The 17,827-nt window shown below is 33.3% G+C and overlaps 1 protein-coding gene across 1 annotated transcript; it reads left to right on the top strand.

The window, feature by feature from the left end:
- The first annotated feature begins 2,726 nt into the window (after positions 1 to 2,726).
- Positions 2,727 to 17,827, top strand: LOC131952300 (protein lin-9 homolog). Its single transcript, XM_059314906.1, has 17 exons — positions 2,727 to 2,846; positions 6,200 to 6,232; positions 6,641 to 6,672; positions 7,271 to 7,375; positions 7,483 to 7,628; positions 7,732 to 7,857; positions 8,024 to 8,181; positions 8,837 to 8,970; positions 9,056 to 9,184; positions 9,290 to 9,322; positions 9,517 to 9,624; positions 10,708 to 10,788; positions 13,006 to 13,131; positions 13,568 to 13,666; positions 15,261 to 15,347; positions 15,432 to 15,526; positions 17,536 to 17,827. The coding sequence occupies exons 1-17, from the start codon at positions 2,822 to 2,824 to the stop codon at positions 17,636 to 17,638; spliced, it is 1,620 nt and encodes a 539-aa protein (XP_059170889.1). The 5' UTR covers positions 2,727 to 2,821; the 3' UTR covers positions 17,639 to 17,827.

Raw genomic sequence — 17,827 nt, 5'->3', positions numbered from 1 at the left:
CTGACGGTCCATGGGGCAAATGAAGTAGTTCATCTCCTAGTTTATGTGTAACCTCGGAATAAGAAGGGATAGTGCAGCACTATTATGCAGAGCCCCCTTTACTCTCCCTAACGTGAGTTAGGTACCAATCAGAGCTGGGTGGACTCAGGGACGTACTTTTGACTTGAACCCAGATATTTTGCCTCATTTCTAGAATCATTGGTGTGTTAATATCAATGTCACCTTTCATTAGAACTTGAGTCATTTAAATGTAAGCTATGTCGGCACTACATAGTCCATTGTCATGGGTCGCATGTTTGTCTATACTATACTACAACCCAGACACCACAAGGTATGCTGCATATGAAATCTTGAATGTACGTTGATCACTTTCCTCTTAGCTTGGCGGCAGGCCACCACTTCGGAGTATTTGGTGGAGGGCTCAGCCCCCACCACCCGAAGAAAGTCTACCTACACCCCCCCCCGCACAGAAACACATAGAAAAATGTCTGAAAGAAACGCACTGCACCGGTTACACTAGAGATATGGGTGACCACAGTGTAATTATAAATGCCGTGATTTATTTATATGCTGGCCTGGTTTTTGTTTTTTTAAACTTCTAACAAACCGATTTCTTTAACACTTGACAAGTAGGCCAAGACCCAATGACAATGCAATATGACATAAAATTTGAATCAATTGACGCAGAAGTGAATAGTCTCGAATTTTTGTCGAATGTTGTATAAATATTGTTTATGAAAAATAAATGTGGTCATACAAACTTTATTGTGAGGTTTTTTTCGGACTGAAGATTGGATATATTTGATGTTTATAGTATTTTCAGTGACAAAACAATTTTTTTTTAAATAAAATAAAAAGAAACAGAAAACAATTTGGTTGTTTTCATTTTATATTTTTATCACAGAAAATATAAACGAAAATGGCAGATCTAGGTTAAAAAACAAATTATCCGCAAAGATGTTAGAACAAATTACTATGAAGTGGGGTTTTCAGAAGATTATCACGGAGTTCTTGTACAGCGAAAAAAAATTCAAAACCTTTTTGGTAAAATATAGTACAACTTTGTTTGATGGCTTCGGGGTCAGTTATCTTGACTTTGTCTTCTTTGCTCCTTATGGAACATAGGGCCTCTACCATTTCCTTCCATTGTGTCCGATCCTCGGCCATTAATTTTGCAGTGTCCCAAGACATCCCTATTGGCTTCAGTTCTTTGAGAAGACTCCGCCTCCAGTTCTGTCTTGGGCGCCCTCTGATCTTCCGCTTTCCCTGGGAGTTCCACTCAAGCGCTTGGCGTGTCACATTTGGGTGAGCCTTTCGCAATGTGTGTCCCACCAAGCGCCACTTCCTCCTTCTTATTTGCACCGTCATAGGCTCCTGCCTTGCTTTTCTCCATAATTCTATGATCCGCACTTTGTCATGTCTCAAAATATTTCTAAGGCATTTGTTCATGTGCTTGCCTAGGTGACTCTCCATGTCTCTGCTCCATAATATAGCAAAACTGCCTTGACATTTGAGTTAAGTATCCTAATTTGCTGATATTGCCATAATATTGCTGCCAAAAGTCGTCCATAAATGACGTCACACTCGTAAGGGGGAGGTGGGGTCCGTAATTTTGTGACGGTGTGTGATGAGGGGGTGGGAGGAAGGGGGTTCAGATGATTTGACGTCACTATTTGCATTATAAATAAACAATGTTAGAAAACGAGTTTTAGCCGTTATTTCGCGTTTTAGAAAACGGTTTTAATAAATTGAAATATAAATTGATCAAAATACTCTGTTGACAGAGTTCTGACAAGATTTTCGAAAAATAACGATGTTTTAAGAAAAATTAAACAGCAATTTTGAGGGGGGGGGGGGGTTGCAGGCTAAGGTGTGACGTCATTTTAGGGGGGGGGGGTCTGGCTTTTTGTACGACGTGTGACGGAGGGGAGGGGGGAGGTAAAAATCGTCAAAAAAAGCATGACGTCATTTATGGATGACCCCCCAAGGTAGACAAACTCTTCCACATAATTTACATGTCTTCCATCTATTGTCACTGGGGCCTCCTGGTTTTTGTTGATTCGCATTACCAGTGTCCACCCCCTCCCCCTGATAATTTCAAGGGACCCAACCCCCCGGGGAGAAAAATGTCTGAAAGAAGCACTGGTCGCATTTATAGATCATACACACTATAAAGATAGACACTACTTCTATTAATATTATCTAGACCCGTTTCCTACTTTAGCCGCTAAACCTCAATCAGGCAGATAGTGTTTTTTTTCTGACTTTTTTTTATCCGTGGGAGGGGGGGGGGGGTGACACTGGTAAAAGTATATATTTTCTATATAAATTAATTTTTAATTTTAGTATTGCCCATACTGACAAAATTCTTTTTTGCTTTTAGAAAAGTCAAAATAAATTATAATTAGGTTAGGGGTCATCCATAAATGACGTCACGCTTTTTTTTGACGATTTTACCCCCCTCCCCTCCGTCACACGTCGTCACAAAAAGCCAGACCCCCCCCCCCCCCCCAAAATGATGTCACACCTCAACTTAGGGGTAGAGTTAGGGTTGGCGCTAATGTTGGGGTTAGGTTTAAAATCAATATTTGTATTTTTTATCCATACCAAAAAAAACGAAACACGATTTCGGCAGTACGGATATGTCAGAAATTTCAGTGGTTTAATTTCGTCACTAGGCCTAGACATAACGAGCTAGATCTAGCCTAGATTTCTAGGCCCGAACTATAGCCTAGGATTGGCTAGGATCGCCTAGCTTAACTTTTTGAGACGAGAGTTAAAAATCACGTGATAAGCTCATTTGAAATAGAGGCGCGACAAAATGGCGACGGAAGATTCGGTTGCAAGTAAGGGATTTGAGAGAAAAGTGAAATTCATAATAACAAGTTACAAGATCATTAGATCTAGTTTATATCTTAACGAGCCGACCCGCGGCGTATCATACGTTGCTATTTAGTTGTTTTATTTTCTACTTTTCAGTAATTCATAATTTGTGAATTCGACAGTAGGCCTACCAACGCTGCCACTGAAAATATTTTTAAAACACAGATCATATCCAGTAGCTCGTTAAGGACTATACCCCCCCCCTTTTCCCCCTACCCCCCCCCCCCCCCGTTAAAGCAGCCTCCACTTAGTTACCTACCCTGAGTTTAAAATAGTTTCAAACTAAATTATCTGCCCCTAATAGCCGGCACTAAACTCGGCTGTAAGATTGTTAGCAGTTAGCGTGAACCACAGCTCACCAGACCATGTAGGGCTGGGGGTGGTAGGGAGCGCGCTTACAGCTTGGTGTTTTCTATGGTCTTTGCGGTCACCTCCTGTTGAGCGTATTTTATTATAATATAAACACAACCGAAACACAAAAACGTTAGGAAAACACTAGGATTACAGCTAGATCTAGAGTGAACTCCCGACTTTCATTGGGCGCGATTTTGTAACCATTTAACACAGAAACAAACCCAAAGTACTATATTATTCCTCTGCCATTCTACTCTTAATATGTATCAATCATTTTATATTCCTACGCATTGAATTTGAGATAGTCATGTTTTAGTGACGTGCTACTTGCGATATTTTTTTCCCTCTTTTCTTTTTTCTTCGGCCACCTGAACCAGCTAGCGTAACGATCGTATTTTATACTAGCAATACTCACAAACCCTGTGGGCGTGGTTAGTTGCTAACAACAACATGGCTACCTAAGCGAATGCTTAGTTTCGGACATTTTTCTTATACGCTCAAGTGACTTTCTTGGAATTAGTTTTAAAAATGTTTACCTCGTGAAAAATGGCGGTTTTTTCACGTGATGTAAACTAATTATAGATGGCAGTGCCAAATATGCCAGAGAAACGCTATAAATTACTTTGGATAATGAAGACCGAAGGTCAAAAAGTGGTGCTGATAAACACAATGGCATTACCTGGGTGTTAAATTTGGGAAAACACGTCCAAGTTGTAGGGAGGGTCTGACATAGCGAAGTAGATGGTTAGACTTAGACATGGACCGATGTTTTAGAGTACCTAGCATCACATCTCCTTAAAGCATTGACCTTTTGACCAAGTAGTTTAGAGATTTAAAAAATGTGAAACATCTCTAGTTCAGGCACACTCTCACTTGTATTAATTGCACTATAGGAATTCCCAAACAGGCCAAGAGAGAAGTATCCTATAAATAAAGGCATTACCGCTGTCCATCAAGGTAATACAAAACCGGATGAGACTCTATTGTAGGGCATGGCATATAACATCTCCACACACACACACACACACACACACAGGTCCCCCAACTGTCTCCCCGTCCTGAAGTTTCACCCATTAAAACATTTGAGTTGTTCTTCCTTGGGAGTCAATGTTTTCATCTTGCTAAGTACATTTTTTAAAAATGCTTTTCTATTTGTACTAACTTCAATTTTTAATTAAGCTTTATATACATACACACACACACACACATATATATATATATGGGGGGGCATCTTCCGCTTGAGTTGGCCCGGGCATCTACATAGGTCTGCACGCCACTGTGTGTAGCTCTTGTAGCAAAGGCAAATCTAATTAAGAGTTAAGTGCTGTGTGTTGATAAATACCGCTGTTGGTTAAATATATTTTTGATCATCTACTTCTAGATCTAGATACAGATCTAGTTTGAATCTCTATATACTAACATGTTCAAGCAACCAATAAAAAAATTGGCTTCTAGATTCTACATAGCTCTGAGATTGTTAATGCTGCCGTAGCCAGCATAAAATCCAAAATAATTCTTTGTATATATGCCTAATGTAATATAAGTAAAATTTATGTTCTGGTGTACTTTTCTGTGTATAGGCCTATATATAATATAATATAAATTTATTTTCTACTCTCTTCTTGTTTTTATATTAATTACTAGCCGGCCAGGCCCTGCTCTGGCTTCTGTGAAAAACCTTTCTGTTAAAGACCATTACCTGTGTGTTTAGTAATCATCATAAACCCGGCATTGCCCACCCAAACCACAACCAACTAAAACAACAAAACGCAAACATAACGCTAACACAATTACAAATACAAACGAAAACAAAAACCTAACAACAAACCCAACCACAATCACAAACACCAATACGAACACAAAGAAAAAAACAAACGAAAAAGCAAATGAAAACAAAAACCTAACAACAAACCCAACCACAACCACAAACACCAATACGAACACAAAGAAAAAAACAAACGAAAACAAACCAAATCCAAACGCAAAAGCAACCACAAACACAAACCCAAAGAAAAAAACACAAACGAAAACAAACCAAATCCAAACGCAAAACCAAACACAAATACAAACACAAACCCAAAGAAAAAAACACAAATGAAAACGAAAAAAGAAAGAACAAAAACGAACCAAATCAAAAACGCAACCACTAACACAAACCCAACCTAAACACAAAGAAAACACTAACGCGAACATAAACGCAAAGTGCTCACAGTCTAGCCCGGGGGCAGAATCGCCTGTTTCAGCTTAATAATCGACTACAGTACCCCAAATTATTCATAGTCTTTTGCACTCACTTAAAAGAACGTAGGTGCCAAACCAAACCAAATGAACAATTATAATACTCCAAGCTTATTTGTAAAATACCTACAACATTTGCACTTAATCAATCCCCGCTAATTATGTAATTATTTTTTCCCAACACCAAAACAAAGTAATAAAAAGTAAATTATTTTCCACTAATGCAATGTTTTATAAAGGGAAGTAATTGTGTTTTCCTAATTTATCAAAGGGAAGTAAGTGCTAAAGGACTAAATATAAATAATTTTCAGACATAATTAAAATTTTTGTTATTTTAAAAAAATTATGTTTAATGAACATGCCGACAATTATTACTATCAGTTTGAAAAATGAAAATTATTTCCCAACACTTTCAATAGTAATTTTTTAACTCATAAATTTAGACTATGAGCACGATAATAGTCTAACACTTAAATCCATCGAAGTATGTCAACGACAAACAAACAAACTTATTTTTACATACAGAATTGAGCTTTATATATTAGATTGTAAATTTATGTTAAATTTCTAGACCTAGAATTGTACCCTCTCTCTCTCTGTGTTATGGATAGCTGCTGATAACTATCATAAACTATGCCAATGTACTTATCTCTACATAAAACTATATATTTGGAAAATTTAATATTCCTAAGTAGAAATGTTTAAAAAAAATTGTATTTGACAGGTTCTGCTCAAGCCTTAGTCAGTCTCAAAGAAGGTAAGATTATAAAATCAACCTTTTTGATATGGAATATAGTAATCTTTGAATTGGTTTTTAATTTAACATCTAATTAGGGCCAGTAGGGTTGAAAATGAGATTTTCTTGCGTTATCATCCGCAAAGAATTTATCTGGAAAGTTTTTTTTTTGTTCTGAAATATTTCTTGCTTACATTAAATCCATAATAAAATTAATTTTTAAGTTCCTAATTTGTATTTTAGAATTCTGAGTTTTGGTTTATTCACTAGTATCTTATTTGTAGAGGCGTTTTGATTTTTAGAATAGTTTTTTTTTAAATCACTAATTTCTCTGTAGCCTAGTTATAAAAAAAAGTGTACTTGGGAAATTTCTATTTCTTGCCATGGTAGTATTTTCCTTTTAAGTAAATACAATTCTAATTTTTATAGGCTTAGGATCTCCTCAGAGGATGGGTCACTATGTAAGTAGCATTTGTTGTTAAATATTTTGTATGTTAAAATAGTTTTCTAAGTTATAATAAGTAATATTAAATTGTATATTTAAAAAAGCAGTCACATATATTATTTTTTATTTACAAAGTATTTTTTCTGTCTATTTATTCCAAAATATGTATATAATCCTAGATCAAATATGTAGTTGCTATTAATAGAAGTGTATTCTGCAATGATGTATGGACCTTTAATTACAACTTTAAACATTTACTCTATGCTTTTACTAGACATTTCTATCCAAATATTTTTACTATAGTAATTTTCCAAAAGAAATACGTATTTAAATAACACAACTAACGGTAGATAAAATAATTCACCTGATTCTGTAGTCTCTGCTGATAGATTGTAAGGCATCATAAGGTCCTTCTTTTCTTCTCCTGCCCAATTTCTCATATGCATTTTTTAAGTCACTTTAGAGTCAGATTACAACAATTGAGCTCTAATGTAATGCTTTATAAAGTACATTTTAATAGACCACTTTTGTTTTTGAATTAAAACATAAGATATCTAAATTTTGTAGTTTTCTTAAAGTAAACTGCAGTAAACCTTAACCATGTTGTCCTACAGCCAGCTCGTATTAGAAAAAAGAATGCAAGATTTTTTAACGATGATGAAGAAACAGATTATCAAGTTAGTAGAACGCCGAAGAGACGAGTAATTCAGCAGCCACTCGTGAGTTTTTGTTAAACATTAAACAGTTTTTTTGTTACCAAAATTCTCTTCTGCTTACTTCCAATTCATTTTTTTATGGTAACTCCCACCACTTTAAATATTTTCAGTCATTACCTCAGCCAGAGCATGTGGTGTCGATTGGTTTAGATAAGAAAGCAGCTCAGGCAACTGGCATGAGGTTACGTAATTTACTTAAACTGCCTAAAGCCCATAAATGGGTATGTTATGAGTGGTTCTACTCAAACATAGATGCGTAAGTAGTCCTTTTTTACAAAAAATACTACTGGAAATATTTGTTAAATATAATAATTGGAATAATTTAATAACAAAAAAATAATATTGTTCTTTTTTTCAAGGCCTCTGTTTTTAGGAGAGAATGATTTTTGCATTTGTTTACGAGAGTCTTTTCCTCAACTTAAATGTAAGAAGCTACGTCGAGTCGAATGGAATAAAATACGTAGGCTAATGGGTAAACCAAGAAGGTAAATATTCAAATTTAATTATGCTAAGTCACTTTATCTTATAATAGTTTATAGTTAATTAAATTGTCAAAGTTGCACAAAGTATGTGTAAAATTAAAGAAATTCCAGTGCATATAACAATTATTACCATTGTAATTTTAAAAATTCGAATGCAATTTTTGTACAGATGTTCTCCGGCATTTTTAGCAGAGGAAAGATCTGTTTTAGAGGAAAGGAGAGAAAAAATTCGTCAACTTCAACAAAGGAAAACTACTGAGTTTAGTTCTATAAAAGAGTTGCCTGATGAGATACCTTTACACTTAGTCATTGGTACTAAAGTTACAGGTATATTACTTTTACCTTTTTTACTTTCTCGTATACTTATCGTATAAAGATCCCTGAGTCTGAAAAACGTAGTTTTGCAATCTTGTCCGATAACCTGAGTACCATTACAGCTAGGCTGATGAAATTTCATATATAAGTATTATATCAAATTTGTAGATCTGTATCAACTTTTCATCGATTTCCGATAACCGGAAGTGGAACTTATTCTACTTTCAATTTTTCAAAAGCCTATAACTTGAGTACTATTTCAGATAGATAAATGAAATTTCACATATAAGTAAAAGATCTAATTATCTGCCTTCTATCAAATTTTGAGTAACTTCCATTGACCGGAAGTAGTAATGTATGCTATTTCCGATTTCTCAAAAACCGCATGTGAATTTATAAAGTACTAATAATATTCCGCACTATTATACACATTTTGTTTGGCGTTCACTTGATGTGCAATTCTTTTTTCCTAGGAGATTCTATTCTATTTTTAAAAGTTTAAGTAATTAAAAATTGATTAAAAATCATGTCTATTTCCCGAGTTGCCATCCCCCGTAATGTTATATAAGAATATTCGAGAAAGTTTAGGGGAGATCACTCCCTGTTTATTAAATTTTGTTACAAAAATTACTGATTTAGTGAAGTATTTTCTGAAATATTTGTGTAGCTCGTCTACGTAAACCACAAGATGGACTTTTCACTGGAACTATTGCTGCATTAGACACAGCTGACAGTTCTTATAGGGTTACTTTTGACAGACCTGGACTAGGAACACATTCAATACCTGATTATGAAGTTTGGGTAAGTAAAGTTCATTTCACTTGTGCTTCTTTATTATTCAAATAATAAATGTTTGGAATTGTTAACATCTTAAACAATTTTTTAGAGTGATGAACCACCAGATACTATATCTATTACATCATTTCAAGAGAAACAAAAACGTCAACCTGTAAAACAAGTCTCCCACATTCCTCCACCAAAATTCATACCAGGTTATGGTTCCCCAAACTCTTTTGTGAGTATTTTGTGTAATGCTGCATTTGTAGTCACTATTTTAGTCACTCATATTTTTCAAAGAATATGTAACTAACGTTGGTTTTTCCTTTTTTCCTTTTTTCAGCAAACGGGTGGAGATGTTTCTATAAGACCAGCTGTAAGACACGGTTTATGTTTCTGAGTAATTACTCTGTAAATTGATTTTAAAAATCCAGCTAGAATAACTTCACATACAACATACTAATATATATTCTAAGTAAAATGCATGCATGGATACATAACTACTGTTTTAAATATAATTTAGCCCCCTTTTATTAATTTAGTTTAAAAATGATTGCATTTTGTCTGCAGTTTCCTGCCTCAGAAGGATTTGAAGCTCAATCACCTTTTAAAGGTAAACTGGTCAGTCTGGAAGGTGGAACCTATGGGGGGTTTCCCATCAAATTCTTGGTTTTAGTGGTAAGTTTTCAATATACTGTTAAAATTTTTAAATAACTTTAAGATTGATTTATGAGATACACATTGTTCAATCAGCTGTCCTATGCATTTGTGATAGCCCCTAGTGGTTGGTAATATTTCCACCTATCCATTTTTTTAGGCGGCCCTAGGTGTCTTGGGCATGATGATGACCCATTCCCCTACTTTGTCAATTATAAAAATAGGAAAAGGTGAATTTATTTTAAGGTTTTTATCCAAAAGGGGATTATGAAGTAAAATCAACTACAGATGAAATGTGGGAAAGCAGCTTGACCTGATAAAATCCCAGCAGATGTTTCAAAAGCATCTGGATGCATCTGTAGCATTGTAATATCCACTTTATGAGGTTCAGTAGTATAAAGAATATACTTTATCGTAAGTTAAAAGATTAGCAAACATGCTTAAGAGAGAATAAATCCTTCACAGACCGTATTGCAATATTTTGCATCATAGTTGAGCAGTCACTAGAGTGAAAGTTGCCACTGTACATCAGTTTAGTTGACAGTGTAGATTGAGAGATCCTTTCTAAACCCCATGTCACTGGCATTCCAAACAAGATAATAATCCTCATTCAGAAGAGTCCATAGTGGTCAACTAACAAATGGATGCCTGTGTTGCCACTCCCCTTACTCCATGTCATCCACTGGATTATGAAGACAGCCACCATGAAATGAAGGAATGTGGACGACAATAGTTAATAAGTGTTTAAAGTATAGAAAAAACCTTAGAAAATCAATAGCAACTACAGATCAGTTTCACAATACAAAGGATATTTTATATGACCAGGCGAAACAGCATAAAACAAATAAATTGTATATAATCTAAGTGTTAATTACATATGCAAAGGGTCGGTTTTTTAAACTCTTATTTCATCACATATAACAAGAAACTACAATTTTTTTTGTTGTGTCTTTCAAGGTTTTGCCTTGAACATATGTAATTCGAACTAAGTCAGGAAAAATTGCTTTAGTTAAAAACTTGTATATTATCAAGCTACTAGGTTAGAAGTCATCAGATGTAATTTGTTCTGGGCCTTATGTTATTTTTGGTTAATTTTATTTTCAGACACGGCTTTCTAAAATTCTTCAAGTTAAGAAAGATTGGATTAAGCAGTTGAGTGACATGAACACAACAGCTGAAAAAAAGGTTATTTTTTATTGCATAAGCCTTATAATGATCATGGTGTACAATTTCTATTAATTATGTTTTTCCACTTTTTACTTTTTGGGATATGGAGTAGACAATAGATCTATAGAAAACAGGAAATATTTTTTTTTTAAATCAAAATTAAGATTTTCACACATCTCCAAAAAATATAAGTATTAAAAAACATGTTTATAGTCTGATTACATCTCCTTAACTCTGCCTTTACACTATACACGTTTAGAACACTGATAAAGCCAGCCAAACATTATTTTTATGTGGAAACATTTTCTCCACAGAACATTTATACTTTAGCGTTCACACCTGCAGAACATGTTATACTAGAACATTTTATAAAACAAGCATAACCTTTGACATGGAGTGTCTGCTTTAAAGACCTAGATAATTAAAGGAAAGAGTAATCCAAGTAAAAAAAAATATAGATTGTGGGTACAGAACTTTATTATTTAAATGCAGATGGTGAATGACAATGTGGGTCTAAGACATCTCCATTTCGGCAGTAAAATTACCCCTTCCTAACCCTATGGTAGCCATTTCCCACTTGATGTCACTGTATAATACTTAGTTAAAGTCATATTGGTTTAGAACTTGTGCCGCTCCTTTGCTTGTTTATATCCTTCAGAAACAGCTTGCGTGATCTGAATGAATAGGGTTGAATATTTATCTGCTGAAGCACCTGATTTCTTTGAAAATCTGCATCTACCAAGTTCATTAAAAATAGTGAGATCGATTATAACTATACAGAGACTATTGACTAGTGTATCATTAAGAATAGAAGACCTAGATTTTAGAGCAGGACCTATGATTCTTTTTTTTCCCCGTATCTTGATGATGATCTCACTTAGCCTATCACTTATTGTCTGACGGTTTTTATAGCCAGTACAAGTGTGATCCCATGAGCATCTGGTGATTATTCTATCAGACGGAAACTGAAAATACATGGATACACCCTTAAACAAAATATTGTTCAAGGAAAGGAATAACTTGCAACAATAAGTTTGGCTAAATTATATTTTTGTAATTATTTCTTTAATTGCAACCTAAACTGGTTTAAGTGTACAATTGTATGCATTACAATTTTTCACTAAAATGTCTTTGGGATTTAATTAAAGAAATAATAAGCTATTATAAAAAATGTAATTTTTAGTAGGGTCTAGAGAAATAATAAATAAATTTTGAAAGTGTATGCTCAAAATTCAACATTAGTATATTTAAGTTACAATTTGCATCAGCTGAATGCTAGAAATTAGGATATGCTTGAGGCATGCTTTGTCATCTGAAAATACAGAACATGTCCAATGATTTTGCTCAGTGTAGGTCAAGTCTAGTATACATGTTAGTGTAAATACTGTGTTAATGTTACATCCTAGTATATAAAAGCCCATGTTAGCACTTCTCTCTCTCTGTCCGCAAAATTTTTGCAGCTATGAGATCAGTACATTCAGCGATATATGGAGAACTTTAGTTGAAAATAATATGTTGGATGTTTAAAATGTATAAACTAAATTTTATTTAAAGAAGGAAAATAAAAATAAAGGTATATTCAAACGTAGAAACACATTATAATTATGCAATCGGAAAAGTGTTTATGGTTATGACGAGCGCTAAAAACAATGAAGTCACATGTTTAAAATACGGAAAGCGCCCATACACTAATGGCATCATCTTCCAATTTTAGTATATGAAGAAATAAACTATTTCATTCAAATTTTAATCAAGACATATGCTATGAAACAAACAATTTAAAAAAACCCAACAAATTCTATTGAATAGCCAGGTTTTAAACAATCATTTATGTCTCTTAATCAGTGTGTGCATTAAATATGGTGTTGTGTTGACTAATAATGTATATAAGATCTATTTGGTTTTAATTTTTCTAATAGGTATTGGTAGCCTGTGTTATTTTAAATGTCAGATTTTTAGCTATTTATTTATTTGCTTTGTCACTAATATCGTTCAACGTTTAGTTAAGCACATTGCATTTTGACCAACAACTATTTTATAAATTATTTTTTCAAACAAGTATAACATTAAAAGGCATATAATATATTGGCCTATAATTCACATGAAATGTGTACCCATGGCTAGTAGGAATATATCATGATAAAGTTTAGGGTAGATCACTCAGTTTAATTTCCTAAGTGACTCAGTTTTATTGATATATGTAAATTATTTAACTTCAACTTTTGTCTCTTTCAGAGCTCTTTTCAAGAACCAATTACTTTGGAATTTCAAAAAACTTATGCAGGAATCGTGCTTGAACTAGAAAAACTAAATAAAGATCTTAATGATTACCTGAATGGAGTTCAGACTTACTGTTTAGATGTAAGTTGGATAAAATAATTTATTCCAGTTTTTGCACAGAATTTATGTGTTACATATATTTTTATTGCCTAAAATAGCTCTATGTTCCTTATTTAGAATTTATCATCATAAACTACATAAACATTTCCCGTTAATGCCCAAGACACGTGACAGATGAAGTAGAGCTCATCTGCTTCAGAGACCTCGGCATATGAAGGGATAGCATGGTCAGCTATATGACCAGCCACCTTTGTTTCCCTATTGTGAGTTAGTTACCCTTTAGAGCTAGGTGGACTCCAGATGTTCCACTGATTTGAACCCAGATCCAAACTAGAGACTCTCGGGTTAGCAGTCTAGCTCTCTTACTACCGCTAGGCCACACCGTCCTTTATTTAGAATTGAACACAAGTAAAGTAGAAATTTAAAAGTTTTAGGTTATAAACATATCCCATTTTAGATTGCACCTGAGCAAGGAGTGACTCCAGCTGAACCTCCTTCTGAAATAAAGAGGAAATGTGATGAAGAAGCAGAAGAAACAGTATCGAGAATATGCAGGGTATATTACATAAAAATCTCACTAGCTAATTAGATTAATAGGGAATCAACATCCATACTTTACTTGAATTGTATGATTATGAACTGTTTTGTTCATCATTGGGTTTAAACTGTCTTAGTGGTAAATATTCTTACATTTTTTGTTGAAATTGATTCCTCAATGTTTGAATATAGTCTTGCAATACAATTTTTTCAGCAACCTCAATTCTAATTAAGACAATTTCTTTCAAAATTGACAAAAAATAATTTAGAAGTTTAGACATATTTCATTTAGATTACATTTATTTTTAAACAAACTATGTGAAAACTTAAAAAATGACGCAATTACATTATGAAGTAATTGAAAAAGGGGAGATTAACAGCAAATTGTTAGCCAAAAAATAAGGGGGGGGGGGGGGGATACAGCTGGTTTTGTGTATCTTTAATTGTAATCTCTGAAATTTAGGTTTCCATTTTAACATATTTTTTAAATTTCAAAGGAGCCTCTTATAAGAGTTGATTTTTAAACATATTTTTAGATTTTAGACCCTAAAATTCCCGTGCCCCTGAGCTAATTGTTCACCCAACAGACTCATTAAAAAAATGAAGACTACGAATATAACAACACATTTAATTTTATTATTTTAATAAATAACAATGAGTCAAATAGAATGACAAAAGGCCGACCTCCGAAAGGCCGTCAGGACAAAAGGCTGACATGGACAAAAGACCAACATAAATAAGGTTGACTGGAGATAAGGCCAACAGCCAAAAGGTAGCCACCCAAAAGGCAGACATACCATGAGGACGACAAGCAAAAAAATCCTAAAATCTCTGTGTATATTATAAGGGATAAACAGATAATTTGTAATAGCACTAAATTTCGAGGAGAAATGGAAAAAAAACCAAATGAAATGCACCTGGGGGCACCATTTTTTAAATCAATGCAAATTTAAAGAGCAGATTAAGCTTTGTGCTCATGGATTTGTAAATATTTTATTGCATACTTTTCGGCCTGATGGTGTGTTGACCTTTTGAGTGTCTGCCTTGTAGATGCGGGCCACATGGTCTCTCGGTCATATGCCCAGTCCTTTTAGATGTTAGCCGTTTGACCATATTGGCCTTTTGTCAGTGTCATTCTGTCATTGTCTGTCTTTTGTCCGGATCCTGTCGAATAGTACAATTTAATACTTTTTGAATTTCACATCTTTATGTACAAACTGTCGATCTGAGGTAAGGTGTCTAACACCGCTTTATCAATAACTCGGGGCATGGAGATTTAAGGCAAGTACCATAGTTTAAGATCACCAACTACTGATATCAAATGTTTGTTGGTTGTGGTGTTGAACTAAGGACTAACAAAATGGGAAAAATAAATACTTATAAAATAAAATGTGTATTAAAATCTATGCAATAGCAAGCCATGAAATAAACCAAAAATTAAAGTATTTTTTTTTACTTTAGTGTCACTATGAATGGTACATGAGATGGGTTTTACTATTATAATTTATATTTAAAGGTTTAGTTTTTTTTTTTATACATTTAAAAGCTTTTTACAAAGGTTCATACATACTTATTGTTAGTTATGTACTAAAAAAAAATTGATTTTATTTCAGGGAATGCTGCAGAACCGTAGAACAGCTAATAATGAGAAAATTCTTCAACTAGTTGGTGATTTAACATCCATTATGTTACAAATTCGTGTAAGTATGTCCATTGTGAAGTTACATTTCTTTCATTTTCTGATTGCATCGCTTAATTACTAATACTCTTGAACTTTTTTAAAGACATTTTCAGAAAACGAAAACAGTTCATTTGAATTTGGATCTCTCCAAGAAAGCTTACAATCAATCAAAAGTAGATTGGATGCCAATAATATCAAGTAAATATATAACTTACTCTTTCAGTTTTTGAAACTAAAGACATAAACATCCTTTACATATTTACAGACATATCTACCTTCCCGCCCCTAGCAGAATCATTAAGTTTTTTCAATGAAAAACTGTTTTATTCCGCTTGTCGTCAAAGTTTGTTCTGCACATTTGATAAATTTGCAAAAATATTATTTAAAAAATCTAATTGAAAAAGTGAGGAAAATGCAATTATTTCCCTTGGTCATTCCTTTCTATTTCAATATTAAGGTCTATATATTAAGTTAGTCCATATGAAAAATGTCAGCTGCCAAGATTGCTGGAGCTATAAAAACGAACAATATTAAAATTTTTAAAATATTCTGAGAAATTTATTTATAAAAGAAGAAAAAAAGTTCTTTATAGTATTTGTAATCGTTAATTAAATCAACAGTTAATAAAATATGAAGTAAAATAGCATATGATCAACCAACTACATGCACAAACTAAAAATATTAGGCCTACTGCTGAATTTAATAATTATTATTAAAATATGAAGAGGAGCTTTAGTATAGTTTTGCATATGGAGTATCACAACTACAAATCCAAGAATTTCCCTGCTTTTTTTTTTCATATAATTTTCATCACATATTACCGTTAACATAAAGTTGCGAAATAAAATAACAAAAACAAAAGCAGAAATTATTTTTGGGGTGCACCTCATATCTTAAAAGTTTTAAACCCTAAAACTTAATGTCGCATCAGAAATTTTTTAAAAGACATTTGATTTATAAGATGTTAGTCTATATGTTCCTTCAGTGTTTTAACATTTTAACAGTCTTTAAACTAATAAACAATAATTAATATTTAAAGGATTGTGTATAGAACATGAACAGTTAAAATTTTTAGACCCATCTTGATCCCGTAATGTTATATTACATTTCTAGAACTTCCCCAATACGAAACAACTGCTTATGCTTACACAATTATTAACCATAATAGTTTCGCTATTCTGTTTGTTGGTAACGCTCTAGAGAAAACACAAGGAAATTTAAGAGATGCATAGTGAAAGACCTTGACAACACATGAAACATATAGGAAGTCTTCTAAACGAAATTTGTACAGTTCTAAAGCCACAAATTTTCCGGGGAGATGGTTTTCTCCCAGAAGAAAAAACTCTAAATGTGTCTTTTGTCTAGTTTGAGTTTAGTGGTATGACTACAACTATATTTAGTATGCATGTGGTGTAGATCAAGGTTAAATCCAGTAAAAATGCCAATTCTGGATAAAAATCCATTTTCAACGACATTCGTTTCCAGTTAAAATTGAAGTTGAGATCAATTTGGTTTTGTTTTAGAGAAAAATACAGCACTATCAACCTAGAGCCCGATGTATTTCTCCCTCACCGACCCATTTATCTAGTTATTTATATAATGAGTTTAGCTGATAGAAGACAGACTATGTAGCTTACTCTGCAGATAATACAGAAAAGAATTATCTTGGAAATATTTTAGTACTATTAAAAGTTGTAGAAATTTACACTGATGTATTCCTGCTGTTTGTAACATCTTGGTATTTAATTTTAGCACTTCCAACAAAGTTGTTATTCATGCCACCAATTTAAACGGCAAATATTTTGTTTAAAAATCCTCATCATAACATTAGTATACTCATTAATTAATAATAATAGTAATATCTTAAATAAAACAAGTTTCTGTTACTATCGTTTAACACTGAAATTCCATTTTAATTGCAATTTTTACCTAGATTTAAAATGTAATGACCATTTTCTTAAAGGTACCAGTGTTTTTAAAAACTTAACATTATGTTAAAATTTACTGGTTTAAGTTTGATGGTCAATTTGATCCACCAGAATAGCTGAAAAAATATATTAGGTCCTATGCTGTATAGGGCCTAATGTCTTTTTTCTTATTTTAAGTGATTTTTTTTAGCATACTCGTGCCTGTGTGCCTGTATACAGGCACGTCTGGTTATTTAGCTATTTGGTTTATTGCATGATGAAATCACTTAATATTTTCAGTGTCTTCCAGAATAATGTAGAAATACACATTAATCACATCCAAAGTGGACTCAGCCAGATGGGTAACCTTCATGCCTTTGCAGCATCCAAGCCAAAAGTGTAGCAAGAATGCTTTGACGTTTGTACCTTGAGAACTGTAAACTAAATTACAACCAATAGTAATTTTAAACTTTGGTGTCTTGAAAATTAAATTTATTTAATTACAAAACACAGTACTTCAAGAATTTACTATTTAATTGCCAAAGGCTAGATTTGTAAATATGATTTCAAATGAATTTTATTTATACAATGA

The sequence above is a fragment of the Physella acuta genome, unplaced genomic scaffold (assembly GCF_028476545.2).
Source record: "Physella acuta isolate Inbredline_101_S28 unplaced genomic scaffold, ASM2847654v3 ptg000863l, whole genome shotgun sequence".
In the NCBI taxonomy this organism is placed as follows: Eukaryota; Metazoa; Mollusca; class Gastropoda; family Physidae; genus Physella; species Physella acuta.
This window is presented reverse-complemented; position numbering and strand designations above follow the sequence as displayed.

Excerpts from the sequence above, each read along its gene's own strand:
- LOC131952300 (XM_059314906.1), top strand. The coding sequence starts at position 2,822 with ATGGCGACGGAAGATTCGGTTGCAA. Across the intron at positions 6,673-7,270 it reads CTCAGAGGATGGGTCACTAT|CCAGCTCGTATTAGAAAAAA; the intron begins GTAAGTAGCATT and ends GTTGTCCTACAG. Across the intron at positions 9,185-9,289 it reads ATGGTTCCCCAAACTCTTTT|CAAACGGGTGGAGATGTTTC; the intron begins GTGAGTATTTTG and ends TCCTTTTTTCAG.